Raw genomic sequence first — 27,776 nt, forward strand, 5'->3', positions numbered from 1 at the left:
TCGACACCTCACACACACACACACACACACACACACACACACACGCACATGATATGCACATAGATGCACACATTCGATCAGTCAAAGAAAAACATGCTGCTCTAAAAGACCAAAAACACACCAAAATGGCACTTTGTAGCTCCGAAACACACACTCTGATACATGTAGAAACATAACAGTCTCCTGTACACACATCAACATGCGCACACACACACACGCGCAGAGGCAGTCTGGAAACACCCTGTCAGGTGCAGTAAAGTGTGGCCTGCTTTTGCAAAGGGCAAGAATGATTTCCAGTCATCACAGAGGGACAGTCAATGCATCATAGCGTACACATACTGTATATCACAAGGGAGTGAAATGTGTACAAATATGAGATCTGTGCAGAGCGATGAGCGGGATGTGACACCTGCACTAACACATTAATACATGAAACGAACAGAAAGGCTAAACTTCCAGCATCATTTTTTCCCTCACATCATTTGAAGTTTGACTGGAGGTCGTTTAATGACATCATCTTGTGGCGCCCTCTTCTTCCGCAGTGCTATAATGGCACCTGAACGGAGAATCAGCACTGCTTATCTCAACTCCTAATATTCAATGGGCGCAAACAGGCCTTTTCTTTTGCCAATTTCCTGAAAATTTGGTTAGGATTTTTGCTCTATTTGAGTGGAAACCTGGCTACTGACACAAACAAACAAAGGGAGAGAGAGGGAGCGAGAGAGACCAGGGGAAGGGAAGAAAGCGCTTTTGAGTCTGGGTGTGAGATTAGGAGACCCTCATTCACAGACATACACTCATGGTGTGGTTAGAAAATAATTAGTGGTGGGCCCTGAATGCGCACGCTCGCACACTCATACACATACAGTATACACACACAGAGTTGCCAGTCCAGTGGTGGGCCTACACAGACAAACAAACACCCTCCAAATGATGAGGGCCTGGTGGCAGTGAGTGGGTGGCAGAGTTGTTGTGGTTAAAAAGGGTCATACTCTGTTTTCTCGGGTCAACAGTAGAGAAGAAAAGCAGGCAGGGGAGGAGAGCGGCAGAAGGAGGGGAGGAAATAGATGAGTGCGGTTGGACGTAGGGAGATATTGACACACTCGCTCTTTTTAATTTGCCACATCAAAGGGCCGTTTGAAGACACAGCTGGGGAGAGAAGAAAAGAAAAAGTGAAGTTAGTCACTCTCCCTCATTCCCTCTCTGGGCTGCCTCTCATGATGGGGGTCTCCTGGGTGGTTCTGAAGCACACAGCCTTCTGTTATGTCGTCCGCCAGCGCTGATCACTCACACACCATGACACCGGATGGGTACCCTTTAAGTGTGTGTGTGGCGTGTCCGCGCGCACGTATGCATAGATGTCGGCGCGCAAAATAAAACGAATTGTGTATCTTTGTTTAGACTTTTTGTTTTTGTGTGTGAGAGAGTGAGCGCACACTGGCGCATGCCTGTTGGAAAAGGGGGAATCCAGGGTTTGTGTAAATGGGTGTGCGTACAGTATATGTGTGTAATTATGGGTATGTGGTGGTATAAGTGCGGTGTCTGTATATCGTGCATGTGCATCAGTGTTTGTGTGTGCGTCTGCGTGTGTGTGTTTGTGTGTGGCCTTCATATGCTACCCATTACATCACCAATCTGTGTAAACCACCATAGGAGGAGAAACAGAGTGAGACACTCAGACTACGACCTCAAAGACATCAGAGAGGAAGGGGAACCTGTGACAGGGTCTGCCAGGCCTCGCTGCCAGACAAACTTTACTCACACAAGCTTCGCTCAATTCGCTCATGCTTTTACACTAGGTTTCCTGTGCGCCACGGCATGTATTCACACATTATTACGCAGGCTTCAAATCATTTGAATGCCTCACACTCTTTGCTCACCTTTTGCCGGCCTGTTAATCAACACAGCTGCGTGATTCATTCGCCACTTTGATTTAAGCAACTTCAGAATGAGTGTGAGTAGTTTATTTACCTGACAAGGAAGAGCTTATGCAAGAATAGATTTTTACACGTTGGGGATTTTTTTCAGTGTTTGCTTTAGTTTAATTAGGGTTGTAGTTTGATTATGGTAACAAATACCAAATCAGCCCATTCTGTTAATGTGGGTTTTCCCATAAATGTTTGTCGCTGCGGGTTAATTTCCATGTCCAGGTGGATGATAAAGTCGTCTTGTGGGTTTTAGGGTTAAGTCTCATGTTCTGCTTACCTCAGAGTGTCATATGTAAACAGTGCAAACATTGGCTGTGACGCAACGCCGCTGCGATGGTAAAAGGGATCATGGGAGAAGGAGTAGTAATAAATTCATCATTTTTATGTTGCACCCTCATTTCCTCCAGGGGATTCCAGCAGGGCCTGAATAAACAACCGCGGCGATTACGTTCAAAGGCAAAACCAAAGGTCCGACCTATTACTGTTAATATTTACTCTCCTAGAACAGGGCACTTTCAAGTTTCCCCATGACCTCCTCCTCCTCCTCTTCTCTTCCTCTCTACTCCGTCATTCTGTCCCTCATTCATTTTCTCGAGCTCGCTGCCAAGTGTATGATTCTGGCAGGGTATCCCATCTGGCAGTGGTGGAATGTAACTAAGTACATTTACTCAAGTGCTGTACTGAAGTGCAAATCTGAGGACTTCTACTTTACTTCACAGCTTTAGTTACATGTTTGCATGAAAATATAGAGCTTATAAGATACTCAACAGTTTATACAAGTAGAGCTGAAGTAAGTTGATTGACAGAAAATTAATTGGCAATGGTAACTATGAATCAATGAATGGAGAAACTAATGAATCAATAATGAAAATAATCATTAGTTGCTGTCCTGTACAAACTAGTTAAAAATGAGCTCCACCTCAACCAGCTGTAACAGTGAAATGCTGCTTTTAATGCATCAGTAATGATAATCTAATGACATGTAGAAAAGTCACAGGGACATCTTTTACTTTCAATACTTAAAGTACGTTTCCCTGATTATACATATATATTTTTACTTAAGTAATATTAGTATTTCACTGAAGTAAAGGAGCTCATTACTTCCTCCACCACTGCGGGAATCGTCATGGTTACCCCCTACCCTAACTCGGTACCCACTGCCATCATCACGCCACCCCCCCCTTCTTCCCTCCGCTTGCCCCCCGTACTTCAACCTACGTCAGAGAGCAAGTGAGTGTGTTAAAAGTTCAGGGGGGGCTGGAGGGAGAAATAGTGACACACAGGAGGGGGCTGCAGTCATTGGGCAATAAAGTGACGTCTCTGACTCTCTCCGTCTCAATGTCAGTGATCAGTGTTAAAGTGCTGTTGTCCTCTTTCAAATGGCTATATGACAAGAGACCCTGCCCCCAACCCCCCCACCCCACCCCACCCCACCCCACCCCACCCCACCCCCTTGGCGATTCTTTAGTTGAGACAGCTCCCCATGGACGTGATTTACTAATTATGCGTGTCAATTGCTCTCTTCCTTTTTCATGCGAGCTGCCCAGTTGAGGCAGATATGGCTGTTGCGCATCTGTTGCTTTGCCTTTTTATTAGACCATTAAAGGAGGACATTAACCAGCATCATTATTGCAGGTTTCCTCCACTGGCTCAGCTCACAGAGCCGTGCAAAGGGCAGGATGCAGGGATGAAAGGGAGAGCATGAGGCAAACGTCTCTCCCGGCAGAAACCGGGGGAGCAAAATGTTTAAATCAGCTCTCTATTAAACACACATTTACGAGGCTCATTTTGTTTGGAAACCAAACCCCATGGTATGTGACAAAACACACTGTATGTGTGTGCGTGTGCATGCGTGTGTGCGTGCGTGCATGCATGTGTAACAGCCGAAACCCTCTCCCTCTCTGCGTTGCTCACCTGCTCACGTTCCCCTCTCACTGCGTACAAGCAGTTTGGCGTCTGCCAGTGAGGAAATCTCTGAATGAATTAGTTGAAGCAATAGGTCACAGACAGAGTGTGAGAAGGAGAAGAGGAAGGAGGAGGAGGAGGGTACAGCGGGAAGCAAGCAACCCACGCAAAAGGAACTTTTTACTGTGCAAACACTCTTTCCATCTACCCTGCTTGCTCCCTCCATCTCAGACTGGTGTTAATACACCGGAGAGCCCAGGCCTGTCTCAGAGCTCTCGCTTTCTCCTCCGCTTCTCCCTCCCGCTCCTCTCACCGCCATTCTCAGTCGCCCTAAACATTCTTTCCTCCCCTGTCATTGCGTGTCCTGTCTGCGTCCCTCTCTCTCCCCATCTCTTCCTCTTTTCAGACTGCTTCCCCTCAGCTCCCTCTTACTTTCTCTTTCACACACTCACTCACTCGTTTCCACCTCGCATCCCCCTCTCCTCCTGGTCCCCCCGTCTTTCTCCGGTGCAGTCTGGTGCACAGGACGAGCTTTAAACAATGAAAGCACATGTAATTCAGCATGTGCGTGTAAACGGTGAATTATTTTTATCACCTGGCTGCAACATCTCTGCACCAGTGCAGAACTTTTCATCGTAAAAGCAAGAGAGAAAAGGGAGCAGAAAGAAAGTGAAGGTGCTATTTTTGGTGCATTCCTCAGCGTGCAGAATAGTTATCCGGGAGACATTACTTGTGCATTCTCTGTCTCTTTGTCAGTCTTGCACTGTGTCTGTGGTGAGTTACTACATCTGTGTGTGTGAGTGATGTATACTGTATCAGAGCTGACCACTACTTGCCGGCGCGCCGTGCGTCTGCGTCAGCCACACACTGAGTCTGTTGTCGTGTTATTCTACGGAAGCTGCTGACAAACTCTCAGGGGGAAGGGGGGAGGGCTCTGTGTGTGTGTGTGTGTGTGTGTGTGTGTGTGTGTGTGTGTGTGTGTGTGTGTGTGCAAGGGGGCAGCGGGGCCTGGAGCGGTGATGGGGAAAGAGTGAGGGGAGCGGGAAGACAAAAGGAAGAGGACTGGTGTGACGTCGCAGCTGGCTCCACCGAGTCACTTTGTCAATGTGACGTGACCTCAGTCACATGGGGGGGTGGGAGGATGCCCTTTTGCAGACAGATGGACACACACAAACACACACACACACACAAACAAACTCACAGAAACACACATATGCTTACGTCTGTTAGACAGTTCACTCCAGTATTTAAAACAATTTATAACCCACTACCCCCTTTAACCTGACATGGCCTGGCTGTTTTCTGTGAAGGCTGACGCACATCGGGCCCCTCCATCACGGGCTGTTCATTAAATTAACGCTTGTTACACGACGACAATCATAAATCAACCTCCTACAACAATGATGGCAGATAACACTACTTATAACAGAGCACATGGCCAGCTGTATTGATTCTCCCGTCGTTCCACTGACCACTTCCTGTGCGTCAGCCATGCGGAGTGTGTAAATTTCATCATAACGAAGAGCAAACACAGGAAAGGAAATTTCATATCCGCACGTTGTCACTGTTTATGTTTTGAAATCACGTACGAACACGGATGGGAGAGTTGAGCACAACAGTTTGGAGGCAGAGTGCATTTGAAAATGTTTGTAAATCAAAAAGACCTCTCTCCACATTCAGTAGGCTGTGCTTTGACCGCACAGGGAGGGGAGGCGGACCTCAAGTTCACTGAAATGTCAACTTTGGTTTGAAGTGACTTTGACTTGAAGCGGTGAAAACACGGCACAGAAGACACACTGTCTTCCTTTTTTAGATTGAAATTTCTGCAGTTGTCGTATCGCAGTTTGGGTTTTTTTTTTTTTTTTTGCATTTTCTTCTGGAAGGAAAACATTTACTGTAAATGTTTATATAAACTGTGAACTATCTAGCCCTCATGCCTCTTGGACAGACTATCTAATCTCTGGAATAGTGAGTGAAAGATATGGAAGTGATGTGTTTGCGTGCATTCTTCATAACCACCATTATCACTATCTCCAGCTGACAAGTCTGAGACGGCCATCTTTTACTTGTACATCTGCACGACCTGTCACAATCCCAACGTCTCTCCGGTTTTATTCTCTTGACCTTCGTTCATTGTGGGAACTAACAAAAGCTTTGTTTAGTGTGCAGTTAGAGAACCACCTTTATCCTTGGAGGGCTGTGACTAAGAGGAATGACATGAAAGTTATTCTAATCTTGCTATTCTTGTTCCCAGTGTTTGTGTGCACTTTGACCCCCTGCTGTTCCCAATTAGCCACAAACCGCTCTGTCAGGAGGTATTTAAATGCTTTTCATGTCTGGTTTTATCAATAACAGTCCATGAGTCAAGGATTTAGAAATGAAAACTATCCAGAATGTTCTATTTTTGGCACAGAGTTCACACGCATTACCATTACGCCCCCGCTGCCACTGTCTTTTTATGTCTCCCACTCCCTCTTCTCCCTGGCTCCTCATCCTCTTTCTGTTCATCAATCATGTCTGTCCGTTCTCATCAGAAGGTCACCGCTGGATGTATGAATGGTGTCACTTGGCCTCAGCGTCTGCCTTGTATTACAGACGCCCTCGCATCTGGCAGGACCCCCGGTAGTGCCGGGAAGCATGCCAGGAATGCAAAGAATGGCCCAGTGAACGATAAGAAGGAAATTCCCCACAGCAGACTGGACTAAAAGCCCAGAAACAACAGACCCATGGACAATCACTGGGAAGAAATGAAAGGGATGACGACAAAGAGTGGGATGGGAGGGGATGGAACAGGATGCCTGGACAGACACAGGTTTATGTTTGACACTGAGACAATAAACACAGTGATAGTTTCTATCCTTGGAAGCTGAGAGTGATGACGAGGATGGGATGGTGACACATGAAAAGAGAAAAGAAAGGAATGGGAAGGGTTTGGGATGAGTGGAGAAAGATAGGTGAAACGGTCATGGAGAAAAGAAGCAATGAGCAGCGATAGAGCTGGGATCAGAAAAAAAAAAAAGCGATGCCATGGAGGAGAATGACCGAACACAGATAGCGATGGCAAAGACGTAAAACAGGCGATCACCCGTCTGAAGGGTGTTGGGCGTGAGCAAGGGACAACTGCTTGACAGGATGCGGGAGTAGAGATAGAGGCATTTCACAGGAAAGGCGATCCCCTTTAATCAGCCCCTGATTGGGTGACAGTGAGTGGGAAGAGTAGGACACACGCACATCTCACAGGCAGATTTCTGGCTGATGAATCCTTGGATTTGACCGACAGCACCTCTTTATGACTCACTGACCCGGCTTTTCTACTGTCTCCCACACGGTGCCATCTGCAGAGGCTTTCAGGCTCCGTTTCAACAGCGAGCACGACATTACCAAACCCTGATCCAGATTAGCTTCCTCTCTGTAGTGGCCTACTAAATCTGACTTTACATCAGCGTCTATTAGCACGCCAACGCTACTTCTCTTTTGTCTGGCTGCTGGTGCTGATTTGGGGGCAGCCGGTCGGTAATTGTTTTGAGCTGCTAAATTGCAAGAGGTGGGATTGGATTACCTACCACCAAGGTAGCCCCCCCCCCCCCCACTTCTCGTTTCCCTGTTTCCCCTGAATTACATCAGAGTACAGGCTCCGTCTGTGAGTAAGCACATACCTCACAGTCACACGGGGGGCCAGAAACATGCCAAATGTGTTAGAACAGAAAGGTGGATGATGGGATATATGGAGGAGGTGTAAACAGTCCTTCCTGTACATAGTTTTCCATTCATCTCCATTGGAAAGATAAGAGTCGAAGTCAGTTGATGGTGATCTAGTTTCTGTTTATGCATGCGTCTGTGTGTGTATGTGTGCTTATTGTTCCCATCTGGCCTTAACCCAGTCTTTTCTGTATTCAGATCATAAATAATGAACAACCGAGAAGGAAATGAAACATTATCCATATAAAACTCCCCAGGGTGTCTTATCTTGTATGACAATGATTCATTCCTGTAATATCATGATGACAGCACAAACCTTGGCCAATTACAATAACAAAATCGAGCTAGATCAACAATATTCCAGCCACAATCTGGGCTTCTTTTCTCTAAGGCTACATACTAATTAATCTTCAAAGTCAAAAGCGCTCTTGCGTGACAAAGCGAGTCCTGTTAAGTCGCCACTCGGAGAACACTTTCCCAGGTCAGATCAACATTGTAAAGCTCAACACAGTAAGCGCAGAACATTGTGATGAGGGGCAATACATGAGACTTTATTTGTACTTCATGATGTGGTTGCGCAGAACAAATTAGGGTCAGAATTCGATCCAGTGAACGTGGACGGTTTCCTCTCTCTTGTACGTTTAGGTCAAAGCCTCTTCTAATGACTCTGTGCGGTTCCCTGGCTTTTCGACCCATCTGAAACAGCTGACACAAGAAAGATAGGTGGGTGTGTGAGCTTTGGGGTGAGGCAGTGAAAGGCGCAGGCAGACAAGGAAAGGTAACTCTGTTTTTTTGGTAACTCCATTAAAACGAACCCCTGGGAGGTTTGGACGACTGACAGCTGAGGTGGAGTCCGGGGCAGCCAAGCAGGAGGGAGAGTGTTTTCATGTGTTTATGTATGTGTTTTCCTTCACTACTGGGACTTATATATATATGGCTGCAGGGCTGTCTCTCAGATCTGCAGCGGAGTGTGACAGGGGTTCACTCAGGGGTATAGGAACAAGCCCCGGGGACGACCTGTGGAACACCCTCATTATCCTCCAGGGAGCGATGCTTTTGAGGTGCGGGCCCCCACCACCCTTCACCTCCAATGTGCCGAATCAGTGGAAGGCAGAAACCCAGAGAGTATCCCTGACACTAATATGGAAAAAAGCCTGTTTGGAGCGAGTATAAGGGCAAATATTATTCTTCCTGAGCGTAACCACGGCGAGCACCTCTGACCTGGCAGTGAAAGTGCTGAAACAAAAAGCCCAAAGACTTTTTCTGCTCCATCAAAGGAGAGCTGCATAAAATAAACATGGCCATCAGATTACCACGCTGAACACGGGGCCGCGTTAGCCCGCGCCGGCCGCCCTGCCGCCCAACCCCATAGCTCTATGGGAGTTAAGTGTGGGGTCCGCTCAGTCAACACCATGACGCAAAATGGAACAAGCCTCTGACAGAAGCCCCAGGCTGATGGAATAAGGCCCCTACCCACAGGCCCACAGGCCCCCCGGCCCGAAAGAAACATACTGAGCGAGAATAAGAGAGAAAGAGAGAGGGAGGAAAAGAGGAGGAAAGGAGAAGAAAGGAGGGGAAAGGTAGATGAGGACATTTTAGAAAAGAGGAAAAGACCACCAGTTCCAAATTGGTGGCGCTGGCCCTGTCCCAAATTGAGCACACACATAAACACTGCTGCTGCTGCTGCTTCTGCTGCCCCGGAGTACCAGCAGCAGCAGCAGCAGGCCAGGACAGACAGCCGCCAGTGGAGAGGAGGCCGGGCAGGGCAGGGCAGGGCAAGGCAGGGTACAGTGGTTGGTGGTGGTGGTTGTAGCAGCCAGTGAGACTGTGAGGCTTAGCTGGCTAGTCCTACTAACAGTGGACAGCCTCAGCCTGGTGGATCTGACCTCACAGGGCTTCTTTATATCCCTGCGTGCGCCCGTGTACATTTGTGTGTAGGGGCAAGCATGTGTGGACCAGAAAAAAAAAGTTTGTGTGTTTATGTGTGCATTTCACGTTCAGGTGACGTAACAGGAGAAAACAGATCAAGGCTTTTCTCTTGGCCTTTTAGTCATCTCACTGAGGCCCCGCTGTCCATTTCCTCCACCTAAAGTCCGCAGCCACAGTCCGTCGTCTGTCTGCAGCTAACTGATTCCCCCCCCGGCACCTCTGACCTTCTCACCGCTCGTCTCAAACCTCGTGCAGATTCCTACACCCCCAGTCTGTCTTTTTGTCTGTCTGCAACCTAACACAGATTTCCCTGCTCTCTTGTTTCCTTCCTGGCCTTAACACAGGACTTAGCCAGGAGCCATGTACAATATTCCGCTCTGACTTTGTTTCAGATGAGAGCTGACTCTCTGCTGACTGTGTCTCATACGGCCAGGTCTTTAAATATTTTCAGTCTGTGACCCCAAATGAGACATTTGGCTTTATTTCTTGGAAGCCACACTCATAAAAGTATTGCTCGCCTTGCCATGTGAGACCAGGATTAAAAAAACAAAATTTATCCCGGAACCCCGAAATATTTGTCGATGATGACTACTTTTGACTTAAACTCTCACACTTTCCCTGATAAAACATGTCTCACAACCTCCATCAGTAGCCCCACAGTCATCACATTCTGGCCTTTCCCCTGACGTATGACTTGAAAAACCTCCTTATACTGAGGGCTTTAGGATGACGCAGGGCTCAGGTATAGTGTTACCAGATCACAAATAGATGCTGAGGCCGTGCCAGGTTGTAGCTGTTAGCATTAAGTGTGAGAGCCATGGGCCCTCTCCGCTTCCTGAAAATGACTCCTGTGTGTAACAACAGTGAACACAATCACTGTGGTCCACTGGGCCTCACACCAGCAGCATTGCATTACCGCACTTGCCTCCCTACTGTTCTCTGTTTCTTTTCATCCTTCTCTCTTTTCTCCTCTGACTCAGCTGTTTTGTAGGAAACTCCGTCTCTTTGAAGAATGGAAGAATCTTTCATTACTCGACAGGGAGAGAGCAGGGAGAGAGAAGGAGATGATAGGGAGAGAATAACTGCCCCATTGTCTTCACACACACGCCCCCCTCCATCCACCAATGATAATTGCGTTGAGCTAATTACAGAGAGCTGCTACAACAGGTGTGGGACTCTGCACCTGGGTTAAGAACTCTACTTAGTGCATGTGTGTGTGTGTGTGTGTGAGAGAGAGAGAGAGAGAGAGAGAGAGAGAGAGAGAGAGAGAGAGAGAGAGAGAGAGAGAGAGAGAGAGACAGAGGGTTGTGAGTATGACTACACAATTCTGGGTGAAAGTGTGTATGACATTTTGTCTGTGTCAGTGATTGAGATCACAGAAAAGTGTGTGTGTGTCACTGGCTTACTAAACCTTACATGCAACTTGATAGTACTCAGATATTGGTCACCGTATTGTATCAAAGACTATTGTAATATTGTACAATCAGCATAGACCGATACCAGTCTGAACCCCATCTGTGTTTAATTATAAAGCTACAGACTACATCTGTTTGGCATTACTGGAAACTTGAAATTAGCACACAAACACAGTCTCACTCTCACTCATAAACCACATTGAATTTCAAATGAGAGTGATTACAATCACTTAATTGATAAATGTGACCACAGGGAGCCTCTTCTCGTGATTCATGACCTATAAGCGGCCTTTCTCAATAGCATGTTTTTCTTATGTCAGCACAGTAAGAAATTGGGGAGACAGAACCGGAGGCAACAGTGATGATGTAAGCAGGGGTCTCTCACGAGACTGATTTTTTTTTAGCTTTTTACCGTAAAGGAATTCATCTGCGAAGCTGACCGGAAGAAAGGAAGCCATTTGGCCGGACGCCAGAGGAGGAGCGTGATAACTTGGGTCTGTCAAGACGTCATAGAGCTTCACTCTAAAAACAAAGAAAGTGGTTTCTAAAGCAGTCTGGCTGACTAGACGGTGAAATTGACTGGATATTACAAATTTGTGACAGGTCAGGTTCAAGCTAAGATGTTACTCACTCCTGTTGATGATATCACCTGTCTGATGTCTGCACATGGCAGCCACTTGCTAATTTCTGCCAAATGAGATGGATTTTTTTAAAAGGCCCAGTGTATTGAACCACATTAGTGAAATGGGAAATCCTACCAATCAGACCACTTGAGTGTGTCACACCAACCAAAGGGAAATGAAAATCTCCCCCTGCTCTTACTGTAAGTCACCAGCTTTTACCTTTATGACAGATCACCTTGGTAAAGGTAGCCTTTATGTGTGGTAGTCACAGTCTCATTTGCTTGCTTGAGTCATGACCCTTTGTAGAATGTTACCATTATTACAGGAAATGAGAATGAGCCTTTGGAGCGGTCCTTTGATTGCCTCCTTAGTCAAGCAGTTCTACCTGCAGACTCATCATTTAGCGTCAGAGGGGAATGAGTCCTGCATTGCCACCTTGTGGAATATTCCTTTGGTGTTTGAAGATGAGGCGGGTGCCAAGCCCAAGGGGCCCCACTGTGGGAAACAAGCTTGTCAAAGATCATGCAGAAACTGACTGTTGTTCGGACTAGAATTCAGTATTTTATTCAAAACAAGTAGTTTTAAAACATACGTGAAAGCCAAGCCAAACAGTAAGTGACCTAACAGCCGTCGTGTTTCACTCCCTGTTTTAGAATAAAATTTATAAAGACATACCAAAGCCAATACATTTCTCTTACTCGAAAATATCTAAATGAATAAATGAATTGATATGGAAATGTCATGAAAAAACTGCAAGAACCAGGCAACAAAACAGAGAAAACATGTCCAGTTTATGTTTTTTGTGGAGTGCATTTTTTTGGTTTGCTGTTTCTGGTGATATTCTTTTTACTCCTACGAGACATCCATGGAGAGACAAATATGGGCTTCCTCAAAGCCGAGTTCTCTGATTGGCAGGGAGCTCATCCTGGTCGAGTCCCCACAAGAAGGTGCGGAGACGTGTCACTTCCTTTTGCAGCTCAGAGCTTGGGATTGGCTTGGAAAGGTCAAGGCGTGGAGTCTCGTTTGGCAGGATTAGAGGAGGGTGGTCCAGGAAGCTCTCAAAGATGTCTGAAAAATCACAAAAGGAAAACAAACAATTGGCATAAGAGATAATTTCACTGTCTCAATTGCATGGTTGAATTCTCACCCTTGTTATTTTTATTTATTATGTGTTACCTCCGCTCAGCTCCGTGCCTGGTGGAGGGGCCCATAATGCCGGTGGGGCTCTGGTTGGACCCAGCTTGTAATGGGTGAGCAGGTGGTGTAGCTGTGAAGGGCTTAACAAGACATGGTCCTCCTGTAGAGAGGTCCAGGACGACTGGAAGATGAGAGTTTAATGGAGAGATAACAGTCAATACTCTTTGGCTGTAGGGCTTAGAAGTCACACTGTGCATGTCCCTGTGTTACCTGGATAAGTCGAGTCTTGGGGATACACAGGAAGTTGACGGTGACTGACAGTTTCTTCATGAACTCAGAGGCTATGTCTCCTAATCCCGCCCCCTGTAGCCAGTCCAGAACCAGGTCCAAGTTTGTACGGATCTGGACTGCTCTGGACCACGAAAATAGCCCATCTAATGGGAGAGAACAGAAAGAAAAAAAAGTCAATTTCCGAAAAACACGCAATTGGATAGAATTCTGTTTGACAATAATAACACGGGAGACTTCTACATTAGCGTGCAGACAGCACTAATAACCCTGCTGATAATGTGACTCAGAGGAACTCTGACCTTTAAAGTGAACCAGTTTTGAAAGAATAAATAACCCAGTCTAGTCTTCTTTGTGGATACAGCCTTACTTGGTCTGGTATGACCATTAGCTTACTGTTAGCTAATATTAGAAACTAGATATTGCTATAAAACTGGCATTCCTGATTAATATGACTGTTTGACTCTTCTCATCTGTTCAGTTCAGCAAAAGTTAAATCAGCCCACTTTAACCTCTCACCTCTCTCCAGCAAAGTATTGAGCAGGGAGGTGTTGGTGAAGAAGAAGAGGTAGCCAAAGGTTTGGGAGGTGAGGGGCGGGGACAGACACGCCTCCCGTGACAGCATCAGAGAGCAGCGATACACTTCCACCAGCCCTGCAACTTTGGGCGGTAAGGTGGACACATCGTCCACCTCGCCTTCCTCTCCTCTCTTCTCTTCTCCCTCTGCACCTCCATCCTTCTCCTTCTCCTTCTCCTCGCTGGAGAATGGGTTGGTGTCCAGGAGAGCTGGAAGGAGTGAGTACAGGGTCTTTGTGGACAGAAAGGAAAGGAATTTAGTTCATGTGTTTAATACGAGGGGCGGCACGGTGCACGTGCCTCACAGCAAGAAGGTCGCCGATTCGATCCCCGGGTCGGACGGGGCCTTTCTGTGTGAAGTTTGCATGTTCTCTCCGGGCAATGCTTGGGTTCTCTCATGCTCATTAGGTTAATTGGTGACTCTAAAATTGCCCTTAGGTGTGAGTGTGAGCGTGAATGGTTGTTTGTCTATATATATATTGCAATCAACTGGTGACCAGTCGCCCATTGACAGCTGGGATAGGCTCCAGCCCCCCCGCAACCCCAAAAGGGATAGTCGGGTATAAACAATGGATGGATGGATGTTTAATACGAATATTGGATGGACTGCCATGTCATTTCGTACACATAATTCTAATAACTTTGCTGATTTTTTCTGGCGCTGTCATCAGGTCAAATGTTTTTTTGTCGTTTATCACTAATTACCTGCAAACATGACATACCCATGATTCTGCACTGCACTGTGTTTAGTGCTAATTAGCAAACATTTGCAAGCTAACACGCTAAACTAAGATGCTGACCTTGTTTAACATCATAGCTGCTGAAGATCAGCATGTTAGCTTTGTCACTGTGGGCATGTGAGCCTCCAGCGTGGCTGTAGACATGTAGACAAGTCCCGAATCTATCATACATTCGAATCCTAAGCAGGTTTTTAGTGGGTGGTGTGCTTACTGAAATTAGACAGTAAGCATACTAAATACGATTGATTTTCAAACGTCCTATTAATGCATTATTCTCCCAGAATGCAAAGCACAAAGGAAATGGAGGAGCAGCTCACAGCTGGAAAAAATTAAAATAAATTGTGGGTGGTGGTGAGACAGCTCCAGAATCTTGGAAAACAAAAAAAAGCCTTTTCTTAACTCTTAAGAAAGACATTTTGCTGTCTCTGTGTGGGGCTTAATTGGCAGTGGCTTTCCAAAGTACCAGTTTGATTGACATCTGGCGCCGCACATGTCAGATGGTAAATTATGAGGATTTTTTTGTCTACTAACTGCTAAAACTGTACACAGTGACAATTAGAAAGGCAGCATGCAGAATTAGTGTGGAATTGGGACACAGCGTTTGTCTTACCTTGGTGAGGTGATACACGCACTGTTGGAAGGTGTGCATAATGACATCATCCAGCTGTGCCAGAGCTTCTGAGCAGGTGTCCATGTCAGCTGTCAGAAGAGGGTCTCCGGGGGCTTTCAGGACACAATCATTAAAATGAATTAAGGATTTTGTGTCTGCTCTAATTTCTAACATTCCCGAAGGTCTGACATTTCTTTTAACGGTCACAGCTGCTAATCACTCTCACCTTCAAACTCCCACTCTTTCTCCATGGCTTCAACTTTGACCTGGAAGAAGTTAAGGAGCTCTGTGGCATTTGACATCCAGAACATCAGGGGTCGAAGGTCAGATGACAGTTTCAGGACGTTTGGCGTGCTTATCTCACCTTCTTGCTCTGGGGAACTGGACACAATTATGTGATGTCAAAGTTATATGAGCTGTAAAATGATTGTGAACATTCTCCTGTCAGTGTTTTGTTTGCATTTTGAAGGAGAAGCGCAGCACACTGAATAAAAATAGACTGAGTTATCATTACTCAACTATATTTCAGCCAGTTTCCAACATCACTGTGTTAAAATGCTTTCATCATACTACAAAAATTTACCAGAGACATAACAGCACAGGCACAAATGTATCATGAATCACTCAGCAGGAGATCTCTAAACAGAGGAAACATGACGTAGAACAAAAATGTTCTTACTTTTGCGTGGGATGCTTATCCCCAAATTCCTTAATGTTATCCTGTAAAGAGAGTTGGAGACAGAAGAGAGGAGAGACATCTTGGCTTAGTGTGGGGGTGGAGGAGGGGGAGCAGTCTAGCCCTGTAGCCAGGACAATTACACCACATTTTCCAGCAGAAGGGCAGTGACATCAGCTCATCCTCGCTCCTGTCCACAACGTAGCAGGCCACAATGAACGGCAAACGTCTGTCTGCTGGTTTTTCTGTCTCACTGAATGTGCCCCTCTCAACCTGCCGACCTGATGTTTTCTGACAAGCAGTCAGTAAATAATGGTTCACTTGTTATGAGCTCCAGAGATGAACTGCTGCTAAAGCTTTGAGGTGTTTTATCATGTTGGTTAACATGCCACAGCTCATTTTACATGTTGAGCTGTTGTTTTGTAGCCAGGCTAGCATGGCTCTATGAGTGGCAGTGTTGGTGGGATCCCTGCTTTGGTCCAGGCTGAAATAACTCAGATATTGGACGGACTGACATTCATGCTACCCAGAGAACGAAATCCCTCTGACGTTGGTCATCCCTGACTTTTCCTCAAGCACTACCATGAGTGTGAGTTTTGAGTGAAATGTCTCAACAACTATGGGATAGATTGCCATGAAATTTGGTTCAGACATTTATTTCCCATCTAGGTTCAGTAATAATAACTTTGGTGAACCCCTGACCTTTAATCTAGCACCTTCATCAAGTCAAAACATCCACTGTCCAATACTTTGGTTCATGACCAAATACCCGCAAATCTACATTTCCATCAGCCTCAGCTGCACTTTGTGTTTAGTGCTGATTACCAAATGCTAAACAAAGATGGTGAACATCTTATATCTGCTTAACATCAGTAGGTTAGCACTGTTATTGTGAGTTAGTTTACCAATGTTAGCATTTAGCTCTGAGCACCACTGTACCTGAGTAGGATTTTCTTAGTATTTATTGGACATTTCTCTGCCTTGATTACAGAGCTAACAGCAGAAAGATGACAGAAAATGAGAGGAAGGGAGATGACATACAATAAAGGTCCACGCTGCACCCCACATGACATATTTTATTTTACATATCAAGCTGGTTTTTTTTCTTTACTTACCCAGACAATTTCTTTAATGAGATTGGCTGACTTGAGTAATATCTGTGGTGTGAGAGCGGGGTCCAGGTGTTTGGAGGCATGATCTATCATGATTGACAGGAGATAAGCAGGTGCTAAAGGCCCGCCCCCAGAGTCTGGAGAGGAATTTTTGGAGATTATCTCCTAGGAGAAAAGTAAGGGATAAACACAACAATGTATGTCATCAAGGCCACAATAACAGATAAGCAGTACAAGGACAGCTAGAAAACACTACAGTTCCTTCTTCCTGTCTCACTTGTAACAGGGAATCTGCGTGACGAGGGTGGAACTTCAGAACTGCCTCTGTAGATCCCAAGTACTGCCTTAGTGCTTCCTGTCTGTCCACCAACCCTGAGGGGCAGCAGGTGGTGGAGACATCCGCCTGCCATGGCAGGGTCAGTGCCAGCGGTGGAGCTGGAACCACACGGGGGTCACGATACAGGAAGAGGAAGTGGCTCCCCAGACCAATCACATCCCCTGGCTTTAAGACCGTCTCCCTGTAAAGGGCCACTCCGTTGTGAGTGACTTCACCTCCTCTGAAGGGCCGCATCAAAGCTACAATAAAATGAAATTACATCAAGTCCACTGTAATGCAACAAGTGCACCATGAATCTAAGTATGATATAAATCAGTGACTGTTTTAGTACCTTGTCCAGTGGGCGTCTCGGGAACAGCCGAGTCTCTCCTGACCAATAAATGTCTGGCCAAGAGGTCAGGAGCAGAGAGGAACGTCTCCACCTTCAGAAGCCTCTTCCCCTTCCTCTCCCTCTCTCTATCCTTCTCCCGCTCCCTCATTGTGGGCTTTCTTCCAAACACATGCGTATGTCCCACCATGATGTACAAAACAAAATCCTGAACAAAACACAGAGCGGAGAGCAGAGGAAAGTCAGGGAGGTCTGTTATCTTTAAGTGCGATGGTTTATATCAATCTTCCATCTTAGAGGAGTTAAATTGAACAGAAGGCAGTTGATAAGGTACGAAGTGTGTCACAGTTTGCTACAATGGAGACCTGTGTGAGGTCATTGTGTGCGAGTGATGTACACAGAGGGGTTTTGTGCTTTCGTTGGATAAATTGTTGAGGCATTGTGCTGTTCTGGGGCTGTTTTGTGCAGGATGCTGAATGGGAGAGGCCTGCTGAGTGATGGAAACCCTGATGGTATGTGGCGATTACAGACATGCAGGTATGATGTCATGTACGGGGTGTGTGCACGCGTGTACATCTGCACAAATCCTCTACAACATGCCTATTAGTTTGCATATCTGCACATCAGTGTGAATGCACCTTATGACAGAGTAAACAAGTAAATGTGTGTGTGTGTGACCTGTGTTTGCATAGTGTACGTGTGTGTGGGTGTTGTTTGTGAGTATTTGTGCGTGCGATATCATCTGTCAGCATGTCTTGCCTTGCTCTGGTCGTAACCTTGCAGCAACAGAAAGTAGGGTCGGTCTGTGGGTGGAAGGATCAGACTTTGTGACATCACTTCCAGGTCACAGTTTGAATAATCCCTCTCGTCCTGTGCTGGCTGGTTCGTCCACCCAACCTTAGCTTCAGCTTTTGAAGCTCTAACCTGAAAAAGTAGGTGAAGACACGATGGTTAGAACACCAAATGCACAATTCATTCATTTCTTTCTCACCACATCGTCTTCTTTACCTCTCCTGGTTGTGGGTTGATCATGCTCACGATGTTCTTCCTGTCCTGCACCCCTCCATTGTTGTTAGGCCGGTTGCCGGAGCCACGTGGGTCTTTGCTGACATGGTTGCCTTGTCGACGCCGCAGACTCAGGTTCATGTCACTGATGCTCCTCCTGAGCTCCGTGTTCCTCCCGCGGTGACCACGTTCGCTCTCCTCTGGGCCGCCCCCTGACGACATCCTGCTCCGCCGCCAGCGCACACCTGTTGCCCAGACAATCAGAGGATCGGTTAGTCGGACTCTACGTCATGTTTAAGAGCTCCTTTGCATGCTACATACCTGCCTGTTGAGTCTTAAACATACCTTGATAGTTCTCGCCCTCCCTCTCACGCTCCCTCTCCCTCTCCCGCTCTTCTCTTTCATAGTCTTCCTTTCTTTGGATTTCAAAGCGCCGCTCAAATCCGTCCTTAGGCCGCCACATGTCCACTAACAACAAGGGACATTCCCATGGGGCAACACTTCTCCGGCACTCTGTCTCCCATTTGATAGCTCCATCTGGCTGCTGGATGGGCTTTCCAATGACATCACACAACAGGAAGTCCTCTGGGCTGTGTTTCTGGAGAACTAGAAGGTAATGGAGGAAGGGGGGGGGGGTAATTATTTTTCCATAACACTGGGGTTTATGTTTGTATTAAGTCATTCCCAATTGGTTAAAAAATTTTGAGCAAACAATTCCCAGTAATGGGTCACAGCAGAGGTCCAAGTGAGAGAAAATTTCCCTCTCTCATACCTGCGTCATCTGTCTCCTCCCTCTCTCTCTCAGTGTACCGGGTGATGACCTGAGCGATGAGCTGGCTGGCCGTGGAGTGAATGTTGGCCAGCAGGGAGCGATAGTTGGCCCCACTGGAGAGGGCATCCCCGTAGATCTTGATCAGGCCTGGGGCAGAGGAAGAGGCAGGGGGCAAGTAGTGATGCGAAGAGGGGGCAGCTGAATGAGCCCAAACTTCTCTCTCCCTCTCCCCCACCGCCCGGTCCCGGTCGCTGTTCGAGCGCCCTCGCAGGAAGAGATGGGATAGGCGCTTTGTGCGGGACTGGGGCCCAGCAGGCCGTGGCCTGAGGAAGGCCGGGGAAGGAGATGGGGATGGGGTAGGGGAAGCCAGCGAGGGGGTGGAGTTAGAAAGGGAAGAGGAAGGAGCAGAAGGGGCCTCGTGGAGGGAGGCTGCGTCAGAGCTGGTGGTCGACCTGGGAACAAGAGAGGGGAAGACAGATGGAGGAGAGAGGAAGGAGAAAGGAAGGGACCAGTCAGCTGTGAATTATGACTGACTAAACACAGACAAACAACAAGGACTAAAATAATACAAGGGAAAGGTTACAGAGTTGGAAGGATGCTAATGACATCAGAAGTCAGATAAGATGACATCAATGCATAAACTCTTCATTCAACAATACTTAGAATGGGAACAGAACTCTAACCAAGCAATAATGGCATGAACGTGGCATAACCTGAGAACAAATACACATGACACAGAAACAAAACAGGAGATTTAAACAAGTGAGTTCAAGAGAACTTCAGACTGACTTGACAGAGATGGCGCTTGGCCAGCGACCCCCTAGCTTGGCAAAGTGTTTCCTGGGCGAGTTGATCCACAGACCCACTGGGAAATGGAGCTTTCTGAAGCGAGGACTGCCAGACCCCTCCATCTGACAGAGGGACAGAGAGACATGCAGAAAACATGTGGCTTTTTAACTCAATAATCTGCAGTGTATCATCTGCTTAATCCAGTCGTGAGGAACGTGTGTGTCAGCAATGCCAGGATTGAAACAATATAACAATGGCATGATGTCACCATCAAAAAATACCAACAGGATACCTACAACAGGTTGTCAACATGGTGAAAACAAACAGAGAGACGTTAACTCACAACACCCCAATCAGCCCCTGAAAGTCATAGCGTGAATTCCCACTCTCAAACAGGAAGCATCTTTTTTAGGACTCAGGTCCAGCTGTTACACTGACAGGGAAATACCCACTCCAAAGGTCACTGCCTGTCCATTTCTCAGTGTTATTTCTATGTAAATTACCATCAAAATTAAGGCTCACACTTGCCCCCCCCCTTACAGATGGAATTTGGAGGTCTAAACAAAATCACTGTATTCCTCTGGAAAACTACCAGATGAATGCAACTGACAAACTCAAGTATGATTTCACCAGACTGCAAATCTCATATTTTGACATGTCTGTCTGCACCTAAAATCGGCTGTTGTCATTCTCCAAGATCCCTTTTTTTAATGAGCATGAGTCCTTCATGTTGTGGTGGAATATTTTGAAAAACACAAAATCCAAGTGGTACATAAAAGACATTCAAATGCTTTTTGGTCTGAGATTTTGAAAAGACTCACCCACAGTTACTTCTGATCCTTCTACAGTGCGTTATGATGATTCTTAGCCGCCGAAATGCAAATACGCAGCTCAAAGTAACCGAAAAACTTTGTGTGCTTCCTTTTCCCCACAACAAACTTCCATTTTCAAAAGGCCTAAACTTGTCACACATCTACATGCACATCTCTAAATCTCCATATCCATTGAGTTGATCTTCTTTTTACTGAAATAGCCTTTTCTTCTAACTGGACAAGATCTGCTCCCTCTCTCCCTCTGGCTCACAGCCTCTCTGGGTCTATAGATAGAGAAACGGGCCCATTGTTCTAAGTGACAGAATTTCCTTCCTTTGCAGTGGACAACACCTATATCCTGACTGAGAGAGAGAGAGAGAGAGAGAGAGAGAGAGAGAGAGAGAGAGAGAGAGAGAGAGAGAGAGAGAGAGAGAGATTGGTAGAAAGCAAGAGAAAGGTGAATTTACACACACACACTCACACACGAGTGTTTGAGATCTTTTTTGGAATGATATATACTGTATTGCACACCACAAAGCCATCTAGATGCCTATCTTTTGGTCTGTCTAGATTACAGAAATGAGGTGTCAGTGTTGTCCTAATAAAGTTTAATTACAACAGACTCTTAAAGCCACAATCAGGATTGTGGCCATTTAAATCTGGTACTACGTTGCAATTTCAGAACAAATATCGCAACACATCACAGAACACGCAGGCAGCCCAGTTTGAAGTTTTTTGCTGAAAAGAGGATGAAGGAAATGCACACAGTGAGACAGGAAGCTGGAGGGAGCGACAGAGACACCTGTGATCTTTGACCTCGTCTTCGACAGGAAGATGGCGATGGAAAGAGAAAGGGGACTGTCACTGTGTCCAAGTTCAGGGGCTAGATTGTCCGAAATCTGCATTTCCAGACCGAATACGTCATAACGGTTCTGTAACCCTTGTCCCATTTCAAAGGCTCCTCCACTGTTTTCAGATTTCTGGAGCCACTGAGGGAGGAGACAACAGAATACTTCAATTCAAATGCGGCCAACATGTGCTGTAACTGTGACATTAGCCTGATATTATCTCAGTCGTCACTTTTGGCATCATATTAATTCAACAAATCAGTCCTGTCATTAGCCTTCTCACCAGTCGTTATTTTTGAGCAGTAAATCATACGGCATCCAGGCGTGGGGGGACTGAGGCGTGACAGATTTAGTCACATGTGGAACAGGCAAATACAGAATATAGGCTTAATGAGCGATGTTGTCAAACATTGAAAAGAAATATGTGAACAAAGGAATTCAAAGGGTGTGCTGGTTACATCATAAAAGTTGTATTTTCTTCCCATCAAAGACTTGAGTCAAGAATCTTATTTTTTGAGATGTCACTTGAGAAAATGAAGAAGACTTTGACTCAGACTTTATATATTTTGACTTGAAATACCCAACCTAAGCCAATTAGTTATTATATATCTCACACAATGAGATTAAAGATGAATAAAGGAATTGTGTTGGTTTTATACTTTTTTTCCACTTTAAAAAAATTGTAATTCACTGTAAGCAATGAAAAATCAAGCTTACCACAGCTGCAGTCCTCTGGAGAAAAATGTACTAAACTTAAATTAGCTCTCAAGTTTGTCTACCACTTACAAGCCTATTTGATGCTATAAGGATACATATTCAGGTGGAGTATTGTATTAAGGTGATTTTACCTTGAAATCAGTTAGTCTTGTAGTCTTGTGAGTTGAGGCCATTTCTGCATCCAAGATTAGGAAACCTAATGTGACGTTTCAAAATGATTTACCTTTAACAATAACTAAATTTAGCTGTTTGTCTAGCCTGTCAACGCTGCTTCTCCTAAATGTACTTTTGGATGGATCTATTTAACTGCTGAGGTGAAAAATATCAATAAAGCAATATTAGATATTTCACTGTAATTGGTCTATTTTGTCCCTGCTGCATTAGACTGAACTGAACTGACCTCTCCCCTACAGGTGCCTCCCTTCTCTCTGGTTTTTAAAGTGCTATATAAATAAAGCTGAATGTTATGCTGAATTTCAGTCACAACATGGATGATGCCCAGAGCAAACACGTGTCATTGATCATTTTACAGTCGTTGTAGCTCAATAAAGCTCACTTAACAGATTTTATACACCTGATAACTAACGTTAGGTACGGGATGTCTCCTGTGTCAGGCATTCCCACCACCCGATGTCCCAGCATCCTTTGCGCGCGTGACCAGGAAGGACATCTTTCCGGAGAGCACCGAGGACAGAACAAGAAACGTCCCAAGGTTAGCTGCTGGTAACTCATAAATCTGGCGTCGTTAATACTAACTTTCATCTTTCTCTGACTTTCTAATGTTCTACCAAACAAATACTGTTGGAACAACTAAGAGTTCTCAAATATTTTAGCTAACAATCAGATCCAGATATGCTACCATATTAGCAACGAGCTAGCTGTTAGCAAGTCTGCGAGGCTATGTAAACTATGCTAACTTGTATTCAAAGCTATGTTGTCGTGTCATAGTTCTAAGATTTGTTTGGTCAAAAGTTAATCAGCTAGCTTGCCTATGTTTATCCTTAGTTCGTATGATAAACGAGCGTTGAGTAAAGGCTAACCTAAATTTAACTTTGATCACAACGCTATTTTTAGGTTAGCCAGCTAACATTGACACACTACGCTGTGATAGCTCTGTTGGCGTTAGCTGTCATCTAACGCGTTTTAGGAGCTTGTTGCAACATTAAGTATATCCGCCTTGTACCTTGTTTCAGTGTCGTGTAGACGTTGTAAGCTTATAAAGATGGCTGCGAATATTGAGGAGAAGATCAAGGACTACAGGACTGCTCCCTTTGACGCCCGATTCCCCAACACCAACCAGACCCGCAACTGTTTCCAGAACTATCTGGGTGAGGACATGGATCAATATGTTGTGATTACCTGCTCATAAGACTTTAAAAAAAAAACTGCTCAGACATAGAGCAAGCACTACAGATGAAAACTGATCGATGCCTGAACTCGTCATTATGTGTATAAGAATGAATGTACTTCTGTAAAATTTGTAATGTTAGATAAACATCAAATTATGCATGAAATTAGTATCAAAGCATTTACAGATGAATGCAACATTTTGATACAAGGTGCATCAGTAAAATGTGCTTATATCAGCAGGTTTGTGGTTGTTTAGTTAAAATCTTTGTATAGATCTAGAACATATTGTAAAGCTACAGCAGTCAAACTTAGATGGTGCACTGTAAGAAAGCTGAGAGTGAATGCTTGGAAGTCAGTCATCAATCAACTGTAAGGAACATTTTCACATGAAAAAGTGTTTAGAATATGACCTCCACATGACATTGGTCGTATTAATACAGCATTTTGACGCTCAACTGTAATCAGTATTTTGATTCCTTCATTGAAATGAAAAAACCAGTATGTCTTTAATCTTTGCAATGGGAATATTGGCCAGTTTTATGGAAGGTAATTAAAAGAAGGTACAAACGCCTTGTTAATAATATGCACAAGCAGAAAACAAGATAAGCCCCTGTCGTTCACTTGTTCTGTCGAGACGTCATCATGCTGGTACTGACTGTCCCTCCATCTGTGTGACTTGTTGTTTGTGGTGTTTTTAGTATGAGCGGTGTGTCAGATGAGTAACCTTGAAGCCTTTTGTTATTTTTTGCTCCAGATTTCCATAGGTGCACCAAAGCCCTGTCAGCCAGAGACCAGGATGTGACTCCCTGTGATTGGTACCAGAGGGTTTACAAGACCCTCTGTCCCCTGAACTGGGTGAGTTACAGGATTCCAGTTCTGCTAGTTCCTCAGTGTGCTCAGGTGTTAGTCCTGGACAGACGAGGCTACCTTATGTAGGCCAGATAGGATTGTTGTTTTCTACCCTCTTGATCTTCTGTTTTGTGTGTTTGGTTTTGCTTCATTTTGTTCTGTTACTGACCTTTGATCAGTTTTCTCTACATAGCCGCTTGGAATCTGAGGCTCTTTGAGACATGCATTTAGTTGTATGTGATAAAGGACTATAAAGTAAATACAATTTGCCTCTTTTTACTGCTTTTAGAGTTCATATTCCATCATTTATTTATGTTTTGCGAAAATAGCCTCACAGCTGGAATTGAAAGCTCTGAAAAGCTCGTAATCCAACCTTAATTTGAGGTGAGATTTTTGACATCAGATGTAACAGCTGTGAGACTATTTTCACAAACATACCATTCCCAAGGTCAAGAGTGAACCTTATGCTCAAATCTCTGTTGGTGGTGTGTTTTAGTGATAGACAGGAAACTACCGTGGATGTAAAGCAACAATTCAAAGTTAAGCATTAGTTTGTCAGAGAGGGCTAACGTTTGTTTCTACTGTCTCTTAACAGGTTTCCAAATGGGACGAGCAGATGGAGGATGGAAGTTTCCCGGGGAAGATCTGAAATATGTTTTTGATCAGGACAGTCAACTGCAGGACTTTCTGTTACTTGCACCGTTATCTCTGTAGTTTGCCCAAGGACATCTTCAAACAGCTTTCAAATCATCATTGATGTTACAGTTAAAACTTAAAACACGCACAACTTTTTCCCTGCATGTAGAGGTCTGAAGTTTTTTTTCCTGTTGCTGTTGTAAACTACTCTCTGGCATTGATTCATCAATAAATACAGTGCGGATGTAATTAAAAGGGTGTTGTTCATGATACAGTTTCAGCACCTTGTTATATTGGAATAACTTCCTCAAAGTCAGACAGTATTTTTCTTAAATCTGTAATTAAACAAAACATGTCGGATTGGCTGCCAGAGAAGCTAATATTGTGAAGTAGCTGTGCCTATTCAGGAGGAGATGAACTGGAAACGTCTTCTTCTCACTGACACCTAATCATATCTAATTGATGGCAGGGCAGGTATTGTGGGGCAGATCTTTCAGATGGCTGAGCTCCAATCATTAGGGTGTCTGCACATCTGTATTAAAAAATCTCTGAGTGATTGATTATTTTACTAAAATTCTCTATGTGTATGGCTAGTCATATATAGGTGTAGTGTTATGGAGTGAAACTGGTTTTACGCTTGAATTTTGTTTCCATTAAGATTTTCAGTTTAACCTGCAGAGACCTGCAGTCTGTCCGGTTTTGCCAACAGTGTCTCTTCAGCTATCCTGGTAATTATATAAACACTGGAAATGGCAGTATGCACAGCAATCTGCAGAAGTGCTCATTTAGTCCTCAATGAAACACCCTCAGGTCTGTCTGCTGTGAAAACTCAAAGCAACAATAACAAAGACTTGCCAGAGGATGGCAGTGTTGATAAACCAGCTGCTCGTATTGGTGTAATACTCAATTTCTACCACACTGTGGCACCGTTGAACTGTATCGATGATTAAGCGTGTTGATGTTGGGTAACATTAATTCTCTGAGGATCAGTGTCGGAAGTGTTTGGATTAATTCAATGCTCTGAGTCAGTGTTGCATGTTGACAACCAAAGGAAGGTGATTAATAGGTTGGATACGCTGTGATGGCTTAGAGCTGCACCCTTCAACAGATGTGTACTGCTTAAATGAACTTATTCAAAGAAACCAAAGCATTAGAGTATTTCATCAGAGGTGGATACAGGAAAAATAGAAATGGAAAGATCAACTTTAAACTTTTCATCTGTCCTAACAGACGTAAGATATCCATTACTTGTTAAAAGGGTTGTAAAAATGCAGGCTTTGCTGATTTTAGCTAAAAGCATTATTGAATTTTATTATTCATTACCTTCATTCAAGAGTAATACCCAACATACGAAGCACATGATGGTGGAGGCAGTCAACCACACTGTCGTATTTCCTCCACTGCAAACACATTTCCGCTCTTCATTTGTATCATTATCACATAGCGGTCAGACAGGTGAAGGTAGACTAAGATTCATTTCATGTAAGTGCTTAGTTCACATTGTCACCATAGGCCGTTTTAAGCTTGACGGCCTTGATTTCATGAATTGTGTAACACTTACACTATTGGCACCACAGTCCTCCGACCATAGTTGCAGTCTTGCTTTGATTATCATCAGCTCACCACATCCTCCACTGGCAGCCATTCACTTCAGGTATGTTACAGTTTGTCCTGACATGTCAGAGGGGGTGTGTTCCCCTCTTCCGTGTTGATCTGCAGACCAAATAAACTTCTGTTTAGGCTTTGCTTGTTACTGATGGTGATAACACTGTCACTTGTGGTGGTGAACTTTTAGAAAAGATACAAAAGACAGATCGTCAAGTGAGTGAAATCTCGCAAGAAACAACAATGTTTTCATAAGATTGTGACTGTCAGAGAACTGTCATTGTGGAGTTTATCTGGTCAGGGTCAATGGGTGTCAACATGAGTCAATGGCGAGGCATATGCACTGGGTGGCAGTGTTACACCAAATTTTAAGAGTAAAACCTGTAATAAACTGCTCTCTAAACCCTCCATCCCTCTGTAACAAGCCCCTCCAATTGGCTTATAACCCTGTCGATGATGAACCACCAGATTATCCACAAAACCCACAACCAACAAAAGATCCCAATGAACCAAATATACCTGAGGTGTCGTGCTGGAGCCATGCACAGCCATTTCAAACCTCACTTGTCTGTGTTTGTTGTGATATTCCACAGGTCTATGGGAATACGCTGCCGTTCAAACGTTTGGAATCACCTCTTGTACTGATGTTTTCCTTCTCTCCTTCAATAACAGCTATTTAAACACAGGTGAAGACAGTATGATTCAAACACCAAATATGTTATTCATACAAAAACAGTTCAAGAAAAAGAATTCAGCTACTAACATTTTCATTTATTCAATGTCTCCATTGTATTGAATAACATTGAGAATACTGTTTTGCCTATTTTTTTCTCCCAAAATACCCTTTGAGTTTGATTTTGATTTCCAGTCCCTAAAAGAGTAACTGACCCTCGATCATTATTGAACCACAACGGTGCAACTGGGCTCTAAATATTTTAGGAGCCTGTTTTTCTTTGGGCCCTCTGCAGTCTACTCAGTGGTTACATTCAGTGGGTCAACTCCAGACTAGCCTTCTATCTCTATATGGAAGGTTTATAATAGCTTTACTAAAGCAACACACCTGTTTATTCCAGTTTATTGTAATCATTGT

General features: G+C 44.7%; 2 protein-coding genes across 2 annotated transcripts; one reads left to right on the top strand and one right to left on the bottom strand.

Moving 5' to 3' along the window:
• Positions 1 to 12,042: 12,042 nt before the first annotated feature.
• On the bottom strand, positions 12,043 to 21,000 carry rasip1 (Ras interacting protein 1). The gene is made up of 16 exons (XM_070967398.1): positions 20,691 to 21,000; positions 19,870 to 19,991; positions 19,081 to 19,532; positions 18,654 to 18,914; positions 18,312 to 18,553; positions 18,063 to 18,227; positions 17,307 to 17,511; positions 16,916 to 17,214; positions 16,642 to 16,803; positions 15,530 to 15,570; positions 15,077 to 15,231; positions 14,851 to 14,963; positions 13,444 to 13,732; positions 12,907 to 13,070; positions 12,676 to 12,817; positions 12,043 to 12,567 (listed from the first exon to the last, which is right to left on the bottom strand). The coding sequence occupies exons 2-16, from the start codon at positions 19,989 to 19,991 to the stop codon at positions 12,389 to 12,391; spliced, it is 2,991 nt and encodes a 996-aa protein (XP_070823499.1). The 5' UTR covers positions 20,691 to 21,000; the 3' UTR covers positions 12,043 to 12,388.
• Positions 21,001 to 22,910: 1,910 nt separating this feature from the next.
• Positions 22,911 to 26,071, top strand: cox6b2 (cytochrome c oxidase subunit 6B2). The gene is made up of 4 exons (XM_070965808.1): positions 22,911 to 22,958; positions 23,440 to 23,574; positions 24,351 to 24,451; positions 25,041 to 26,071. The coding sequence occupies exons 2-4, from the start codon at positions 23,469 to 23,471 to the stop codon at positions 25,092 to 25,094; spliced, it is 261 nt and encodes an 86-aa protein (XP_070821909.1). The 5' UTR covers positions 22,911 to 22,958; positions 23,440 to 23,468; the 3' UTR covers positions 25,095 to 26,071.
• Positions 26,072 to 27,776: the final 1,705 nt, after the last annotated feature.

This window comes from Chaetodon trifascialis, chromosome 7 (genome assembly GCF_039877785.1).
Source record: "Chaetodon trifascialis isolate fChaTrf1 chromosome 7, fChaTrf1.hap1, whole genome shotgun sequence".
Classification (NCBI taxonomy): domain Eukaryota; kingdom Metazoa; phylum Chordata; class Actinopteri; order Chaetodontiformes; family Chaetodontidae; genus Chaetodon; species Chaetodon trifascialis.

Excerpts from the sequence above, each read along its gene's own strand:
- rasip1 (XM_070967398.1), bottom strand. The coding sequence starts at position 19,991 with ATGGAGGGGTCTGGCAGTCCTCGCTTCAGAAAGCTCCATTTCCCAGTG. Across the intron at positions 17,215-17,306 it reads CGAGACGCCCACTGGACAAG|CTTTGATGCGGCCCTTCAGA; the intron begins GTACTAAAACAG and ends ATTTTATTGTAG. Across the intron at positions 13,071-13,443 it reads CAATACTTTGCTGGAGAGAG|ATGGGCTATTTTCGTGGTCC; the intron begins GTGAGAGGTTAA and ends CTCTCCCATTAG.
- cox6b2 (XM_070965808.1), top strand. The coding sequence starts at position 23,469 with ATGGCTGCGAATATTGAGGAGAAGATCAAGGACTACAGGACTGCTCCC. Across the intron at positions 23,575-24,350 it reads CTGTTTCCAGAACTATCTGG|ATTTCCATAGGTGCACCAAA; the intron begins GTGAGGACATGG and ends TTTTTGCTCCAG. Across the intron at positions 24,452-25,040 it reads CCCTCTGTCCCCTGAACTGG|GTTTCCAAATGGGACGAGCA; the intron begins GTGAGTTACAGG and ends GTCTCTTAACAG.